The 15,566-nt window shown below is 46.5% G+C and overlaps 1 protein-coding gene across 1 annotated transcript in view; it reads left to right on the top strand.

The window, feature by feature from the left end:
- sema3aa (sema domain, immunoglobulin domain (Ig), short basic domain, secreted, (semaphorin) 3Aa) overlaps nucleotides 1-15,566 on the top strand; it is a 42,998-nt gene that overhangs the window by 14,432 nt on the left and 13,000 nt on the right. Inside the window, exons 2-7 of the mRNA XM_056277968.1 lie at nucleotides 2,283-2,443; nucleotides 4,017-4,079; nucleotides 9,944-10,063; nucleotides 11,968-12,058; nucleotides 12,158-12,277; nucleotides 15,171-15,313. Coding sequence (XP_056133943.1) covers nucleotides 2,283-2,443; nucleotides 4,017-4,079; nucleotides 9,944-10,063; nucleotides 11,968-12,058; nucleotides 12,158-12,277; nucleotides 15,171-15,313 — 698 coding nt within the window. The remainder of the gene's footprint in view (nucleotides 1-2,282; nucleotides 2,444-4,016; nucleotides 4,080-9,943; nucleotides 10,064-11,967; nucleotides 12,059-12,157; nucleotides 12,278-15,170; nucleotides 15,314-15,566) is intronic.

Here is a 15,566-nt window from a genome sequence, read left to right as displayed (position 1 = left end):
TCCCAAAGTGCAGTGCATGCTCGCAGGTTATTTGATACGACTGCAGTTTAAACGGAGGCAGATGGCTGCAGCCTGACTCCGATATATTCACTTCAGCTTCAGTCAGTGTGGAACAGAAAGGGAAAGTGTTACTCAGCGGCAAATAAAACGACCTCCCTTCTCTTCTCATTCCAGACAGGTTGCAGTATATTGGATCTTCTTTTTTTTTTTTTTGAGCAAACTTTCAACAACAAAAAAAATCTTAATTTCAGAACATTTGATGAATCCCAGCCCTGTTTACAGCTTGTTAACGTGTGAGTTTGAAACCTGGACCTGCGTAGCGGTTAGGTGTGATTTATTATATGGATTACACACACCGTGCATGGCTATCGAGGTTGATATAATAGTCAAGACTAAAGTACTTTAAGCACGTTCAAGCAGAAGCAAAGCTGACGTATTCTGTGTCTGTTAACATCATTAAATGCATCTCCGTCGACTCCATCCAGGTACGAAGTGTTCTTCGTGGTCCTCCTGTGGTGTTGCCTGACTATGCTCCATCCGCCTGACTATGCTCCATCCTCAGTGATTAAACTTTAACTGGGCTCATCTGCAGGCAGGCGGCGGTTGGCAGGGCAGAAGTTTAGAGCCGTCAAACAAACTTGTGTCTGATACGCAGACTTGTGCTGGTTTTCTGATTCGGCATTGAGCTTTTGAATGCTGATGACATGTAGTGGCTGATAACAGTTTGTGTACCCGGGTAGTAGTGCTGCGGCTGAAAGTACACATGTACTTCTGTGGTGAAACACATAATGACCTAGACAAAGGTACGTTTTGCAAATGCAAACTCAAAGAAGCACGTACACACACACACACACCTCTCCCTGGCCCCCTGACACCTTATGAATTATTCAGCCAATCACACGGCTGAGCAGACTGAGCTGTGTCGTCTGATTGGGTCATGCTGTGTTCACTTAGGCAGTCTCACGCTATACCAGGCTGACATGGGCATCTTCATGTTAATGTGAGTGTTTATCAGAATGTGTATGCAAAGGCGTCCAGGTTGCGTAGCGGTCCGTTGCCTACCAACATGGGGATCGCCGGTTCGAATCCCCGTGTTACCTCCGGCTTGGTCGGGTGTCGCTACAGACACAATTGGCCGTGTCTGCAGGTGGGAAGCCAGATGTGGGTGTGTGTCCTGGTCGCTGCACTAGCGCCTCCTCTGGGCAGTTGGTGCGTCTGTTCGGGGGGGGCGGAGGGAATAGCGCCCCCCTCCACATGCTACGTCCCCCTGGTGAAACTCCTCACTGTCAGGTGAAAAGAAGCAGCTGGCGACTCTGCATGTATGGGAGGAGGCATGTGGTAGTCTGCAGCCCTCCCCGGATTGGCAGAGGGGGTGGAGCAGCAACCGAGACGGCTCGGAAAGGCGGGGTAATTGGCCAAGTACCATTGACAATTGGGGAGAAAATTTTAAAAAAATCACAAAGCAATGCACTTTACATGAGAACAGAATGGAGGGAAAAAAATACATAGAAATATACATAGAAGAAGATGGACTCATGGAATAAACATATGCAATATATAAGATACGAAAAAAATGGGAAAGGATGACTATGAATCCTGGTTAAGGGGAAGGATGGAGTGTGCATGTTTGCATATAGGTGTGCCAGTATGCTGTTGTTGGAGCAAGCGGTAGTCCCGGGTGTTGGTGTACACATGTAGTCCCAGGTGGTGGTATACACATATAGTCCCGGGTGGTGGTATACACATATAGTCCCGGGTGGTGGTATACACATATAGTCCCGGGTGGTGGTATACACATATAGTCCCAGGTGGTGGTATACACATATGATCCACGTGTTTGGCAATGAGTAACAGTAATAAGGACGAACTGAGAGCGCTGAAATGTGGTCGCTGAGTAAAGACAAGGCTGAAAAGGGACATTTTTAATGCGCACTTACACGCCCTCAAGTCCAGAAGAGAGGATCAAGAAACTGAAAGACATGGATATGTTATTAAAACAGTTTGAATGTTAGTAGCCGTTGGTCGTCTTTTTCAAAAGGCTAACTATTTTGTGCTAGCCTATCGATTACCCTCAGTGTTGATCAGTAGATACCGTTTTCATCTGACAGTTGACCAGCTCTTTTGCTACACACACTGTACGTACGGGTTGTATGTTTTCATAATCTTGTCCTTGTTGTCTATCTATTGTACCAACATCTGTTTTGTATATTGGCTTTTTTTTTGTCTCCCAGTACCATCTGTTGAATCAATACCCACTCTTCCCTCTCCTCCTTGTCTTCCAGAGATGTTGGAGTCCAGTAACCTCATCACGTTCAATGGTTTGGCCAACAGCTCCAGTTATGACACTTTCCTTCTGGACGAGGAGCGAGGGAGGTTGTTGGTGGGGGCTGAAGACCACATCTTTTCATTTGACCTGGTCAATATTAACAGAGACCACAAGCAGGTAGGATCCAAATACATTCTCAAATGCACTAATTCACCGTCCCCAAATCATTCAGTTATGGTCGAATCCGCCCGATGGTAATCTCGGGATTCAGCGTGTATGTCTGAGTCGTCTTAAAGCTGCAAGGTAGAGGTGTCGATAGAATAAAGTTAAATACAGTTGGGTTCCTCTTGACTTACTTCTTATCTTCTACACCACATCTATCCATTCTCTTCTCGTGTCTTTTCGCTTCTCTTCTCCTCTCCTTCCCCTTCCTGCCTGCTCTTTCCGGTGTATATTATGTCCAGTTTTACTCCTCCTCCCCTCATCCCTCCCTCCACGTCTCCCGGTCCAGACAGGGCTGTTTCTAATTCCATTACTCCACCTGGACTAGGTTAGCTATCTTTTTATCTGATTCGGATGGCTGTTGTAGACGTACTAACTGAAACAGACCCGCCTGCAGGCTGCAAAAAGGCCGTGCAAGAGGAGCCCAAGTGCTGAAATATGCATAGTCCATGCAGAGAGAGAGAGAGAGAGAGAGAGAAAGTCTTGAAGAATTTTTTTTTTTTTTGCCCTTGGCCAGGACGTGTTTTTTTTCTTCTTTTTACCCCATTCACTTTTTTATTCCAATCTTTGAGTCATTTTGAGATAAGAGCCAGAAAGCAGTGATTAAGCAAATCTAATGTAATTACCCTGCCTGAAATGTGCATTGCAGCCCCAGAGCGAAGAACTCAGCTGATCCAGAGGAGCGATAATGTCTAGGAATAGGAATGGGGACTGCGGGCATGCCTGCCGTTGCATATATGTGTGTGTGTGTGCGCGAGTGTGTGTGGGAATGATGTCATAATATAGGCATCTGGGTATGGATGTAACAATGCATATGCACATGGGTGTAAACATGGTCAGTGTGTGTCCATACCTGTGTGGCTGACCCCCCCCCACTACCACTACCACTGGCCATGTGTGTGATTATTCCACTGATAATCCCTGCACACCCATACACACACACACACACACACACACACACACACACACACTCAACGTGTCTTCTATACCGGGGAGCACAGATGGTAAGACCATGAGGAGAGTTGACAGATATGAAAAAGAAACACTTTTAATTTGACATTGAATGTTGCCCCCCCCCCCCCCAAAAAAGTGTGAACTGAGGATCTTTTCAAGAAAGGGTAAGACTCAAATCCACTGAGTCTAAAACCACATGTTCAGTGTGAGACTCTACCAAAACCATACACCAAGATCGAAACCGTATGTCATTCTTCATTTGTTAACATTGCCAGCGTTTAGCAGGCATTTGGTGATGAATAACTGTTATTAACTATGAATCCTCAATATGAATTTGAATGATGACACTGTTTATACCACTCTGTCTTCTGTACTGTGTATTATCAGATTATGAATCATATTTATTTGGAAAACATGAGCGGTTACAAAAGATATGCAGGCATGCCTGTGGAATGACTTGTGTCCTGCTTCCATCTGATTCATCCCATCGGCTCTTCCTCTTCCATGTACCAGCACAAGACGTTTTCCATCCTCCAAGCGAATTCCTACATCTTCTCTCTCTTTTCTCCTACAGATTGCGTGGCCTGCCACGCCCTCCAAAAGGGATGAGTGCAAGTGGGCAGGGAAAGACCTAAATGTAAGTTCCTTTGGCATCGGCACTATCACTTCTTCTCTACTACATTTACCTTCCGGGCATACATTTATGAGTTTCACTGTTGTGTTAAACCCGACACTCGTGTTTTCTGCTCTTGTTACCTGACCCGAGAGCACTGGCTCACGTGACCGACAGCCTGGTTTTCCAATTTTTTTTTTTCTTGCTACGGCTGTGGTTGCGTGTGTCGGTTTGTTTTGGTGTTGTTGTCTCGGCGGTGTTGTTTGGTGAGAGCGCCGCTGTGTTCCGTCTGATGCTAATCTCATGGCTGGTTGACTTTCCGGTGCAGGGGAGAGGAGAGGGAAGAAGGATTTAGAATATCCAGAATCACATAGCGCGCTCACTAAATAAGAGAGGCCCCACCGGGATCCAGTTCGCTGCCAGGTTTTATGGGTCTAACAATCGCATACACACCAACAGACGGGCACCCACACAGGCCACACACACACACACACAACCACACAGGCCACACACACACACACAACCACACAGGCCACACACACACAGATAGATTTTTGTCACTCTTACACAGACATACACACCGTCACAATCTTACACATACACACTTAAAAACCCTACAATGCATTTAAACACTGAATTTGTAAAATACAGGCAAGTGCTTTGGCAGCCGAAACACCGAACTCAGTGATGAGGTATTTGCGTGCTGTGAAAATGTTTACTCTTGAAAATGGGCCGATGAGAGTTGGAGCAAATCACGATAGCAACCTTGATTAGGACATTACTGAACCATTCGGCGCCCCCAACGTGATGAAAATCTCTCGAGCCACACTTTGCTGCAAAGGAACAAATGAAACTGCTCTCACCATCTGAAATTCCTGATGGCTTCCTCATTCTCCTCGGTGCGAGGGCCGTCAGATGTGACTCAGATTGGTTTGACTCAGTGAAACAAAATGAATCACGTAACGGCGTGTGGATTCATATTTGCGTTGCCACACTAGAAAGACTCCAGTGTTATTTCCCAAATGGGGACTGATTAGAGAAGACACAGGTAGTTGGACTGCGGTGCATGGGTCACTCATTTAAGTAGCACTCAAACATCAAGTCAAGATCATTTTATTTGTGTAGCCCAATATCACAAACTCAAAATTTGCCTCAAGGGGCTTTACAGCAGCACAACAACCTGTCCTTAGACCCTCACACTGGATAAGAAACAACTCCCTAAAAAAGACGTAGGAAGAAACCTCAGGGTGAGTAACAGAGAAGGGGTCTCTCTCCCAGGATGGACAGACGTGCAGTGGATGTTGTGTGCACAGAATAGAACACAGTTTAGCGAATACAACATTGAAAGAGGGTAACAGAATTATAATGGGATTATAAGAAAAATTAAGAATATGATGAGGAGGATGCCAAGCAGTGTCCAGATGCCACCGGGACAGCCCAGGACCTGAGCCACGCGACCACCGTCACCATGTAGACCTGGCCTGAGGACAGATTACACATGCACACAGGGGAGACTCACATCACACCATTCATACACATGGGTGAAGAGACAAGAAAAGACATTAGTCACACATCGGAGAGAGAGAAGGATACAACATTGAAACAGGATAACAAAATTAAATGGATTTATAAGATACATATAAAGAGTGTGATAAGGAGGATGCCAAGCAGTGTCCAGGTGGTGGCCACCATCACCATGGAAACTTGGCAGGAGGACAGACTACACGTGCACATAGGGAAGACTTGCATCACACCTTTCACATATACAGGAGAAAAGAGGAAAAGACATTATTCAGAGAGACAAAGACATATGAGAGAGAAGAGAACAGTTGCAATATCCTCTCTAATCTCATCAGCAGGACAGTGCTTGGTAAATTCATTGCGAACAGAGACCGACCAACCCGCCATGCAGTACAGGTCATGAAGTACTCAATTTAAAGGCAACTAATTGTAGGTTAAGGCAAAAAGATGAGTTTTAAGTTTGGATGTAAAGGACTCAACAGACTGATTGTCTGACGGCAGCAGGCAGGTTATTCTATAAAAACGGGGCCCAATAGGAAAAGGCTCTGTTGCCTGCTGACTTATTTTTAACTTTGGGTACACACAGGAGGCCTGTATTTTGGGAGCGAAGAGCTTGAGATGGACTGTACGGTTTAAGGAGATCACACAGGTATGACGGGGCAAGCCCATTTAGTGGGCAGAAGCACCTTGAAGTCTGTCTAACATGGATATGAAGCCAATGAAGGGAGGCAAGAATCGTTGTAATATGGTCAAATTTTCTTGTTTTAGTTAGGATTCTAGCTTTACATCTTTATGCATGCTCAATAATCCAGGTAAGGAAATCACAGAAATTTGAATCAATTCTTCTGGACGCAATGTTTATTGAGAGAAACATTGTGTCCAGATGAACTGATTCAACTTTCTGTGATTCTAGCTTTAGCATTTTGAACTAACTAAAGACTTTTAGGACTAGCGTGTGGCAAACCGGAAAACAGAACATTATGGTAATCAAGTCTGGATGAAACAAATGCATGTATTAGTCTCTGCATTGGCTATGGACAGGAAAGACTGAATTTTAGCTATGTTACGTAAGTGAAAAATGCAGTCTGTGATTTTTCTAAAGTGCTTATCAAAGAAAAGGCTGGGGTCAAACATAACTCCAAGATTTTTGGCTGTCATACTGTGTGAAATCACAGCGTTGTCGACTGTTACTGTTACTTGATTAAATTGGTGTCTATGTGTAGAAGGGCCAACGACCAGCATCTAAGTTTTATCTGAATCTAAAAGCAGGAAATTTAGAGACATCAAATTTTTTACAGCAGCCAAGCAGACCTCTAAATTAGTAATTTTAAGTACGATCATCAGCCCTTATAGGCACATACAGCTGAGTATAATCTCCATAGCAATGGAAATTTATTCAATGACTGCGTATGGGTGTCCCAAAACACCCATACAAATGAACAGAGACCCTGTCACCACCACTGACTCTTTTAAATTCCTTGGAACATACATCAGCAATAACCTGAAGTGGAAAATTAACACTGAACACATCATTGCAAAAGCTCAATAACTACTTTACTTTCCCAGGCAGCTTAAAAAGTACTGGATCAAACATCAGCTTCTCGTTCTGTTTTACTCAGCCATTATCGAGTCCATTATAACATCTATTTCAGTATGGTATGGTGGCACGGACAGTCAAACATGGAAAAAACTGCAGTGGATTGTCAACAAGGCATCCAAAATCATAGGCAACCCACTCCTCTCAGTTGAATCTCTACATACTCACCAGACTGTAAAGCGAGCAAAGAAGATCATCTCTGACCCCTCAAATCCTGCTCATCACCTCTTCCAGCTCCTTCCCTCAGGGAGGCGCTACAGGTCACTGTCCACTAAGACTAAATGCTTCACAAACAATCCCCCCCCCCCAGCTATCTGGACTCTGAATTCCTCCCTATAGTCCCGTCCTCACACACCATTGGCATGCATACTATCATTCCGCTAACTGTGCGTAATATGTTTGTTTCTGTTATTGTGTAACTGTATTGTTCGTGATAATATGTGTCTGCTGTTGTCCATGTATGTATTGTGCTGCAGAGTTAACATGTACCGAAAACAAATTCCACCGATCTTGGTCATGTGACTAATAAAACAACCTAAAACAAACTAATAATTTGGCCAAGATGCAAAATATAAAGAGAGAGAAGTAGAGGGCCAAGAACTTAGCCCTGAGGTATGCCATATTTAACATCAGAGAATTTTGATGTAAAATTATTATAGCAGACACGTTGTGTTTTTCCAGATATGTATGTCTTAAGCCAAGAGAGAGCTAGGCCAGAGACACCAAAATTAAAACTTTATGTAATAGTATACAGTGATCAGCGGCGTCAAAGGCTGCACTGAGGTCCAGTAATAGAAGCACAGAGGTTGAATCAGAGTCCAAACATATGAAAGGGAAAATAATAGACCCGTGCTATTTTACATGACTGACAAATTTTCCTAATTGAATTACAGACCTCAGTATAAACTCACAAATCACTCAGCTCATGTAAGTACATACAAAGCCACATGCAAATGTACCCACTCATTTCCCCCATGGAAAGACATCAGTCATACCCAGTCCAAAGACTGTCATTAATTTTATCCAGTAATGACTCCTTAATCCTCCGCGGGATGTGGGGCTTTCACATAATGACATGGTTTGTGATCGGGGAGACCATCTTTCACCTGGAGAAAGACAAAGGGGCATGTTTGAGGGAAACTTGCATAAATCAGGTCTGTCAACGTTTAGGCGCAGCCTTCCTCGCGGCTAAATGAGTCTAACATAAAGAGAAAGCCTAAACGAAGGCGGCACTGTAGGGAATTAATAAAAGGTGGTTAAGTGCAAATAATCAGTGTGAGAAAGATGTAGGAGTCTGTGCTTCCCCTGTAGGACCTCCAACAGTAGGAAACGCATCGGGTAAAGTCATTAAGACACACACACACACACACACACACGCACATTTGAGGTTAACACCAACCACCAGACATCACGCAATGAGGTTGCTCTTCCTCTGCAAACCCAGCCGGCTGTAAAAGTTTAACTGTACAAACTTGTCAGGATGGCAAGTTAATGATAACACAGACATTTGAAAGGTTAAAATGTTGAATGCTTGGATGCAGCTCCATTGGTTACAACCACTAGTATGTTATAACTTGAAATATATCCCACTTTAATAAAAAGGAACATTAAACTTTATAGCAATTACAGCAAGGGCAGCCTAAAACAGGAGACTTAAAAAGGGAGACATCATTTCATATTAAATTTGGCCTTTTTTTTTGTAATATCAGTGACTTAAAATTTCTGGAAAACATGTGCGCCGAACTATCCAAGAGTTGATTTTGGATTGTAATTGAAACTATCTTCACCCCACCCTGTATTTCATGACCCCCTCGTATCCATTTACGTGTCACGTTAGGGACAAACCTCCGAGGCTTTCCTGTTAATGTGGATCTGATTTAGGGCTCTGTAGACAGCAAACACACCTTTTCTTTATTTTGAGGGCTCAGATGGCCCCGTCTTCACTTTCTTCATGACCTGCTGAAGACATACACATATTCAGAGACCGTAAGAAGTAGTAGTAGTAGTAGTAGTAGCAAGAGTAAAAGAGAGAGAGTGTGTGTGTGTGTGTGCATGTGTGTTTTGGGGGGTTGCCCATGTGTGTTTTCACATCCCTGTGCAAATGTGTGCTTATTTGCTTGGTGGATATTGGGCATGTATTTATAATTAAGCAAACTCCAGCTAATCTCTTTTACACATGTGCCCAAATCAAGCACTTGGTGCTTGGTAATAACCCTTGAAGATTAACCATTCCTATTCATTAGCACTGCAATAAACAATCTCCCAGCTCTGGGACTGTCAGCGTGTGCTGGAGATCCAAGTCAAACACCCTCAGTAAGTCCTAACATATGGATCATTAGAGATTTGAGCGGGATTTGCCTGATTTGCCTTACAGGTTGGATTTCCTCAAATGCAACATAATTTCATAAGTCATTTCCAAACCAACTGGAAAGTCCCTACGTTGAGATGGAGGCCCTGCAGAGTGACTCACTGTTGAGAGTTTTATATTTTATTTTTAGATGGAATCACTTTACTGAAAATGTATGATCGGGATGGGGTTCAATAGATGGTTGTGGAAGACTTCTAACCTTCACAGGTTTTCATCCAAAAGGCCATAAGGTTTCGAACAGCGGCACTTGTGCTGACAACGTATCACAGTGGAAAGTCTGTTTCACTTTTGTGCGTTGAGTGATTATTATGACACTGACAAAGAGACATTCAGCAGGGAGACGCACTCAAAACTCGGCCATCTTTTGAAGCTTCTCTATTTTCCGTGTCGTCTCGGTGACAGAAAGAGTGTTCGAACTTCATCCGGGTCCTGCAGCCATACAACCAGACCCACCTGTACATTTGTGGAACGGGCGCCTTCCACCCCATCTGCGCCTATCTGGAAATGGGCAAGAGAGCAGAGGTAAGAACACACGGATGACACATTTTCACAAGCGCACTGGTGTTTATGCACATGCTGCTTCATTTAACACACACCATTGGTTGTATGTCTGTTTGTGTGTGTGTATGTATGTGTGTGTGTGTATGGTTTTTATCTTTTATTTGGATCTCATTAGCTGCAGATAAACAACAGCTATTCTTCCTGGGGTCCCATTTATAAAAGACCATCACCATCACGACAAACGCAGTAGCACAGGCGTCCGGGTGGCGTGGCCGTCTATTCCGTTGCCTACCAACATGGTTAATCGCTGGTTCGAATCCCTATGTTGCCTCCGGCTTGGTCGGGCGTCCCTACAGACACAATTGGTCGTGTCTGCGGGTGGGAAGCCGGATGTGGGTATGTGTCCTGGTCGCTGCACTAGCGCCTCCTCTGGTCGGTCGGGGCGCCTGTTTGGGGGGGAGAGGGAACTGGGGGGAATAGTGTGATCCTCCCATGCGCTATGCCCCCCTGGCGAAACTCGTCACTGTCAGGTGAAAAGCAGCAGCTGGCGACTCCACATGTATGGGAGGAGGCATGTGGTAGTATGCAGCCCTCCCCGGATCGGCAGAGGGGGGAGCAATGACCAGGATGGCTCGGAAGAGTGGGGTAATTGGCCGGATACAATTGGGGAGGAAAAAGGCAGGGGAGGGGGATCCAAAAAGAATAAACAGTAGTGTTTATTTATTTAACTTTAACTACTATAACACTAACCATAACACAATAAAACATACACTATATGCCATGACACTATAGATACTACAAAATACACAACGTCAAGCATCCACAGTAAATCAAATAAGAAAATGGCATTTTCAAGGAGTAAAAATAATTATATTTATATACACACACATATATATATATATATCAACAATGTATTGAGTGTTATGTTATATATATATGTGTGTGTGTGTGTATATATATATATATATATATATATATATATATATATAACATAACACTCAATATGCATGTCCCATATGCAAGGTCCGATAGACACCCATCACTCTACTGGGGTTAACACATTACAAAACACAAATGCTATATGAATATTACATATTTGTGCTAAACCATTCAAACTCCTGTTGTGTTTTGATCCACGTGGCATGGAACATTTCCCAGCATGCCGTAAAAGTAAATTAAACTAAAAACAGGAAGTTCTGCCGGTGTGTGTTCCCCTCTCATAATTCACTGCAGCTATGTACATATATTGCATTGTACTGACTGTATACATGCGAGCGTTTGTGCACGTGCAGACCTGAAAGCTTTTCTTCTTCTTCTCTCTGTGAAGCCGCGTTTATTCTCTGCGTCACATGCTACCTCCGCCTTGCTGAAATCTTTTGTTGCGAAGTAAAAGGCGCTCGTGCCGTGGCTGCAGGTTAATCAGTGTACCGGTGTGGCTTCGCCTATACAACAACAGGGGGGCGGAGGAGCACGCGTGCCACGCCGGTTCGGAACATAGATTACCCTGCGTGTGTTCACCGGAGTTTGAAATGGTGTTGTCAATCACCGCTTCGAGGAAAGGGGGGTGAATTAGGTTCCTGGGCTCTGTTTTAATGTGTCCGGAGACACCCGCTGTGATTTATACCTGTCCCCCATTGTTCTACCATATTGGCAATTATTTTATCTGTCGCACAATCACAGTCGCTATTGTTCATTGGTAACCAAACCGGATTAACTCGGCTCAAGCGGGATGAGCGGCGCGTCACGAGAAGCCCCTGGTGTGTCATTGCTAAAGTTGGGCTCGGACTCGTGGCCCGTTGTACAAAACGCAGTGCGCTATAAATGGGACCGGCGTAATTCGAGGCGCAGATAGTAAATGTACTTTTAGCGTTTCTCAGCTGGGCTTCTAATGTCCCCTTTTTAAACTTTGACCTGTTCCACCCCAGGACAACCTCTTTCGGCTGGCGTCGCATTTCGAGAACGGCCGCGGGAAAAGCCCCTACGACCCCAAGATGCTCTCTGCCTCGCTCCTGATTGGTGAGTTTGAGCTCGGCCGGGATTTTGTTCCAGGAGGTACACATTTACTCCAAATCCTCTAACTACCCACCCCCCTTTTTTTTCCCCTTCAATTTGCAGATGGAGAGTTGTACTCCGGCACATCTGCGGACTTCATGGGGAGAGACTTCGCCATCTTTCGTACCCTGGGAGATCATCACCCCATCAGGACCGAGCAGCACGACTCAAGATGGCTGAACGGTAAAAGAAATCTGTAAATACATTAAAAGGCGTTGGGTTATCTTTATTGGTGAATGGGAAAATTATGGAAAAAAGAAAACCCAGCGAGACGAGACCTCAGGACAGTGTTTAGAGTCGTCTTCCTGTTTGGTTCGTTGAATCACAACTGTTGTGTTTTAGCTTTCCTCCTGTGCAAAATCTCAGTGTCAGTGACATGGAAAGATCACAAAAAATCAACAAACTTTCGGAAGGCACCCCCCCCCCTTTTCTCCCCAATTGTACTTGGCCAATTACCCTGCTCTTCCGAGCCGTCCTGGTCTCTGCTCCACCCCCTCTGCTGATCCGGGGAGGGCTGCAGACTACCACATGCCTCCTCCCATACATGTGGAGTCGCCAGCCGCTTCTTTTCACCTGACAGTGAGGAGTTTCAACAGGGAGACGTACCGCGTGGGAGGATCATGCTATTATTCCCCCCAGTTCCCCCTCCCCCCTGAACAGGTGCCCCGACCGACCAGAGGGAGGCACTAGTGCGGCGACCGGGACGCATACCCACATCCGGCTCCTCACCTGCAGACACAGCCAACTGCATCTGTAGGGACGCCCGACCAAGCCGGAGGTAACACGGGGATTCGAACCGGCGATCCCCGTGTTGGTAAGCAACAGAATAGACTGCCACGCTACCCGGACGCCGTCAGGGAGGCATCCTCACCACAGTGGAGTTTTCTTCTGGGTTTTTGAGGAACCCGTCATCAGTCTCATCGGAAGCGTGTAGCGCTGCTCGGTTAGGGTTAAAATGAATGCCAAAACACAAGTTAAATATAAACCAAAACTGCATTCTGCAAGATCCTTCTGGAAAGAACATCTTTTCTTTTTCTTTTTTTTGTGGTGAGACGTGATGCTTTTGATAATTTCCCCACCTTTACCGTTGTAACCTAGCAGCTGTTACAGCAGGCGATATATCGCACACGATCGACCGTTTTGTGAGTGGCGTGCTGCTAGTGGAGAGAACGACGTTGAGATATCTGGCGGCCTGTGGAGCAGTGGGTCCTTTAAAGGCCTTTCACCAGCCTCCGTTCTCTCCCTCCATCACCAGCCTCCGTTCTCTCCCTCCATCACCAGCCTCCGTTCTCTCCCTCGATCTCCATTCACGCACAGACATCAATATCACGGCCCCATTCACAATGGCATCGGATTTGTTTGCGCTAGCAAGATTAGCGCGGCGGCGAGGTTTATCGACTCCTCGGTGGCTGTCTGGCTGTCTGTCGGCACCGCCCGGGGAGCGGGGCCTGGGGAGCGGCGAGAGGTCAGTCCGAACCTCTCCCTCGAGCCGCGCCATCCATTTTCCCCCCTTTCCCACAGAATTAATCTGCTCTCAGCTGTTTTCCTGTGGCGGAGTCAAATTCCACACAATCCACAAACCTCCCACTCCACAACACACACACACATACGTCTCTGCAGCGCTGATTGCTGCCACACACTGATAAAGAGCCATTTTGAAGGATGGAGGTATTGTTCCTACCTTAATCCCCATCTTTTTGCTCGCCCCCCTCCGCCCGCCCGCCTTTAAACAAATGCACTCGGGGCTGTGTCCATTCGCCCCGGCTAAAGCCAACTGCCCCTCCACAAAGGAGGGATTGTGATTGTATGGGTTACGGAGCTGGGGTTATTCCATCGGCGGGGTTAAACAGTACTCGGATGTAACAGGAGAGAACATAAAGACCGAATCCTTGATCGCCATTGATTCCGAAATGAGCATGTGCATGAAGAGGGTTTGGGGCAAAAGCCCAGCTTCTGCCCCGCCGGGCTCGATTCATGCCCTTTATTTACACACCGCCCCGTCTTTTAACACCCGCAGACTCAGGTTAAATCCCCGTTGAATGGAGGGCTCTTTTTGTTCGAGACTCAAACGTAATGAATTGTGCTACCTCAAAGGCGGCGGTGGCGGTGGCGGCGTGTGTTTGCGTGCACGTGAGCGTGTTCACTCTTGAATGTGCGGACTCAAAGGTGCAGACTCGAACCGGGGGGGGGGGGGGGGACACGCACCCGTGCTTGAGTGAATACGTATGTATGTTTGTACACAATTTTGTGTGTGTGCACTCACTCGTCTAGCACAAATGATTTATGCTGAGGGCCTCCCGCCCACACATAGCACTTATATATCTGCTCCCCCACTTTGACCACCCTCTCTCCCCCTTTCACAGCTACTCCGTCTCCCGCCAAGCGGCTGCGGCGCTGTAACACGGCACTACTTGTTTCTCTCCTCCGCTAACCCCCTAGCTCTTACACACTGGCTCGTCTTACGCGCGACGACGCCTCAGTGACTGCGACCGCTTTCCCCCACCCCCCCAACTCCCCCACCCCTCCGACCGGTACGCCCTTCGAGCCGGGGATATCCGAGCCTCGGGCCCCGGCTCCGCCGTTAAGTTTTGATTTCCTCGCGCGCCCAGAAGCGGAGATTTATTCGAGCCCTGCCCCGGTACAATCGGAGCCATGTGTGGCGGGGGGATGTGGTGGGGAGGACGGGGGTCGTGGGGGATTTGGGGTAAATCCAGATTCGGTACCGCGGGGGCGTGAACGGCACGGCTGGCACGGCTGAACCGTGACGGCAGAATATCACGGTGGGTTGCGTTGCTGGATGGAAAAAAAAAAAAAGGTGGAGGATTGTCGTATGAGCAGTGTGTGAGGTGAGCGCGGTGTTTTTGTGGGTCTGTGTGATGTGCGGCCGAGGCTGCTGTGGTGCGTGTGTTGTGTGTGCACGAATAATTTATGAGTCTGTAAATGTGTTAACCTTCTCCTCCGTGTACCGTATATTTCATAGTTCATAGTATGATGTGTTGAGTAGCTATTTTCTGTGTGTGTGTGTGTGTGTGTGTGTGTGTGTGTGTGTGTGTGTGTGTGCGCGCGCGCTCTCCAGACCCCAGGTTCGTGGATGTAAACCTGATCCCAGAGAGTGACAACCCGGAGGACGATAAGATCTTCCTGTTTTTCAAGGAGAACGCCATGGACGGTGAGCACACCGGCAAGGCTACCATCGCCAGGATAGGACAACTGTGTAAGGTAACAACACACACACACACACACACACACACACACACACACACACACACCACACTCACACAAGGCTACTATCGCCAGGATAGGACAACTGTGTAAGGTAACAACACACACACACACCACACCACACCTCCCCCCCCCCCACACACACCACACCACACCACACCACAAACACACACACCACACCACGCTCCACACTCACACAAGGCTACCATCGCCAGGATAGGACAACACACACACACACCACACCAGACCA

This window comes from Lampris incognitus, chromosome 3 (assembly GCF_029633865.1).
Source record: "Lampris incognitus isolate fLamInc1 chromosome 3, fLamInc1.hap2, whole genome shotgun sequence".
NCBI classification, from domain to species: Eukaryota; Metazoa; Chordata; class Actinopteri; order Lampriformes; family Lampridae; genus Lampris; species Lampris incognitus.
This window is presented reverse-complemented; position numbering and strand designations above follow the sequence as displayed.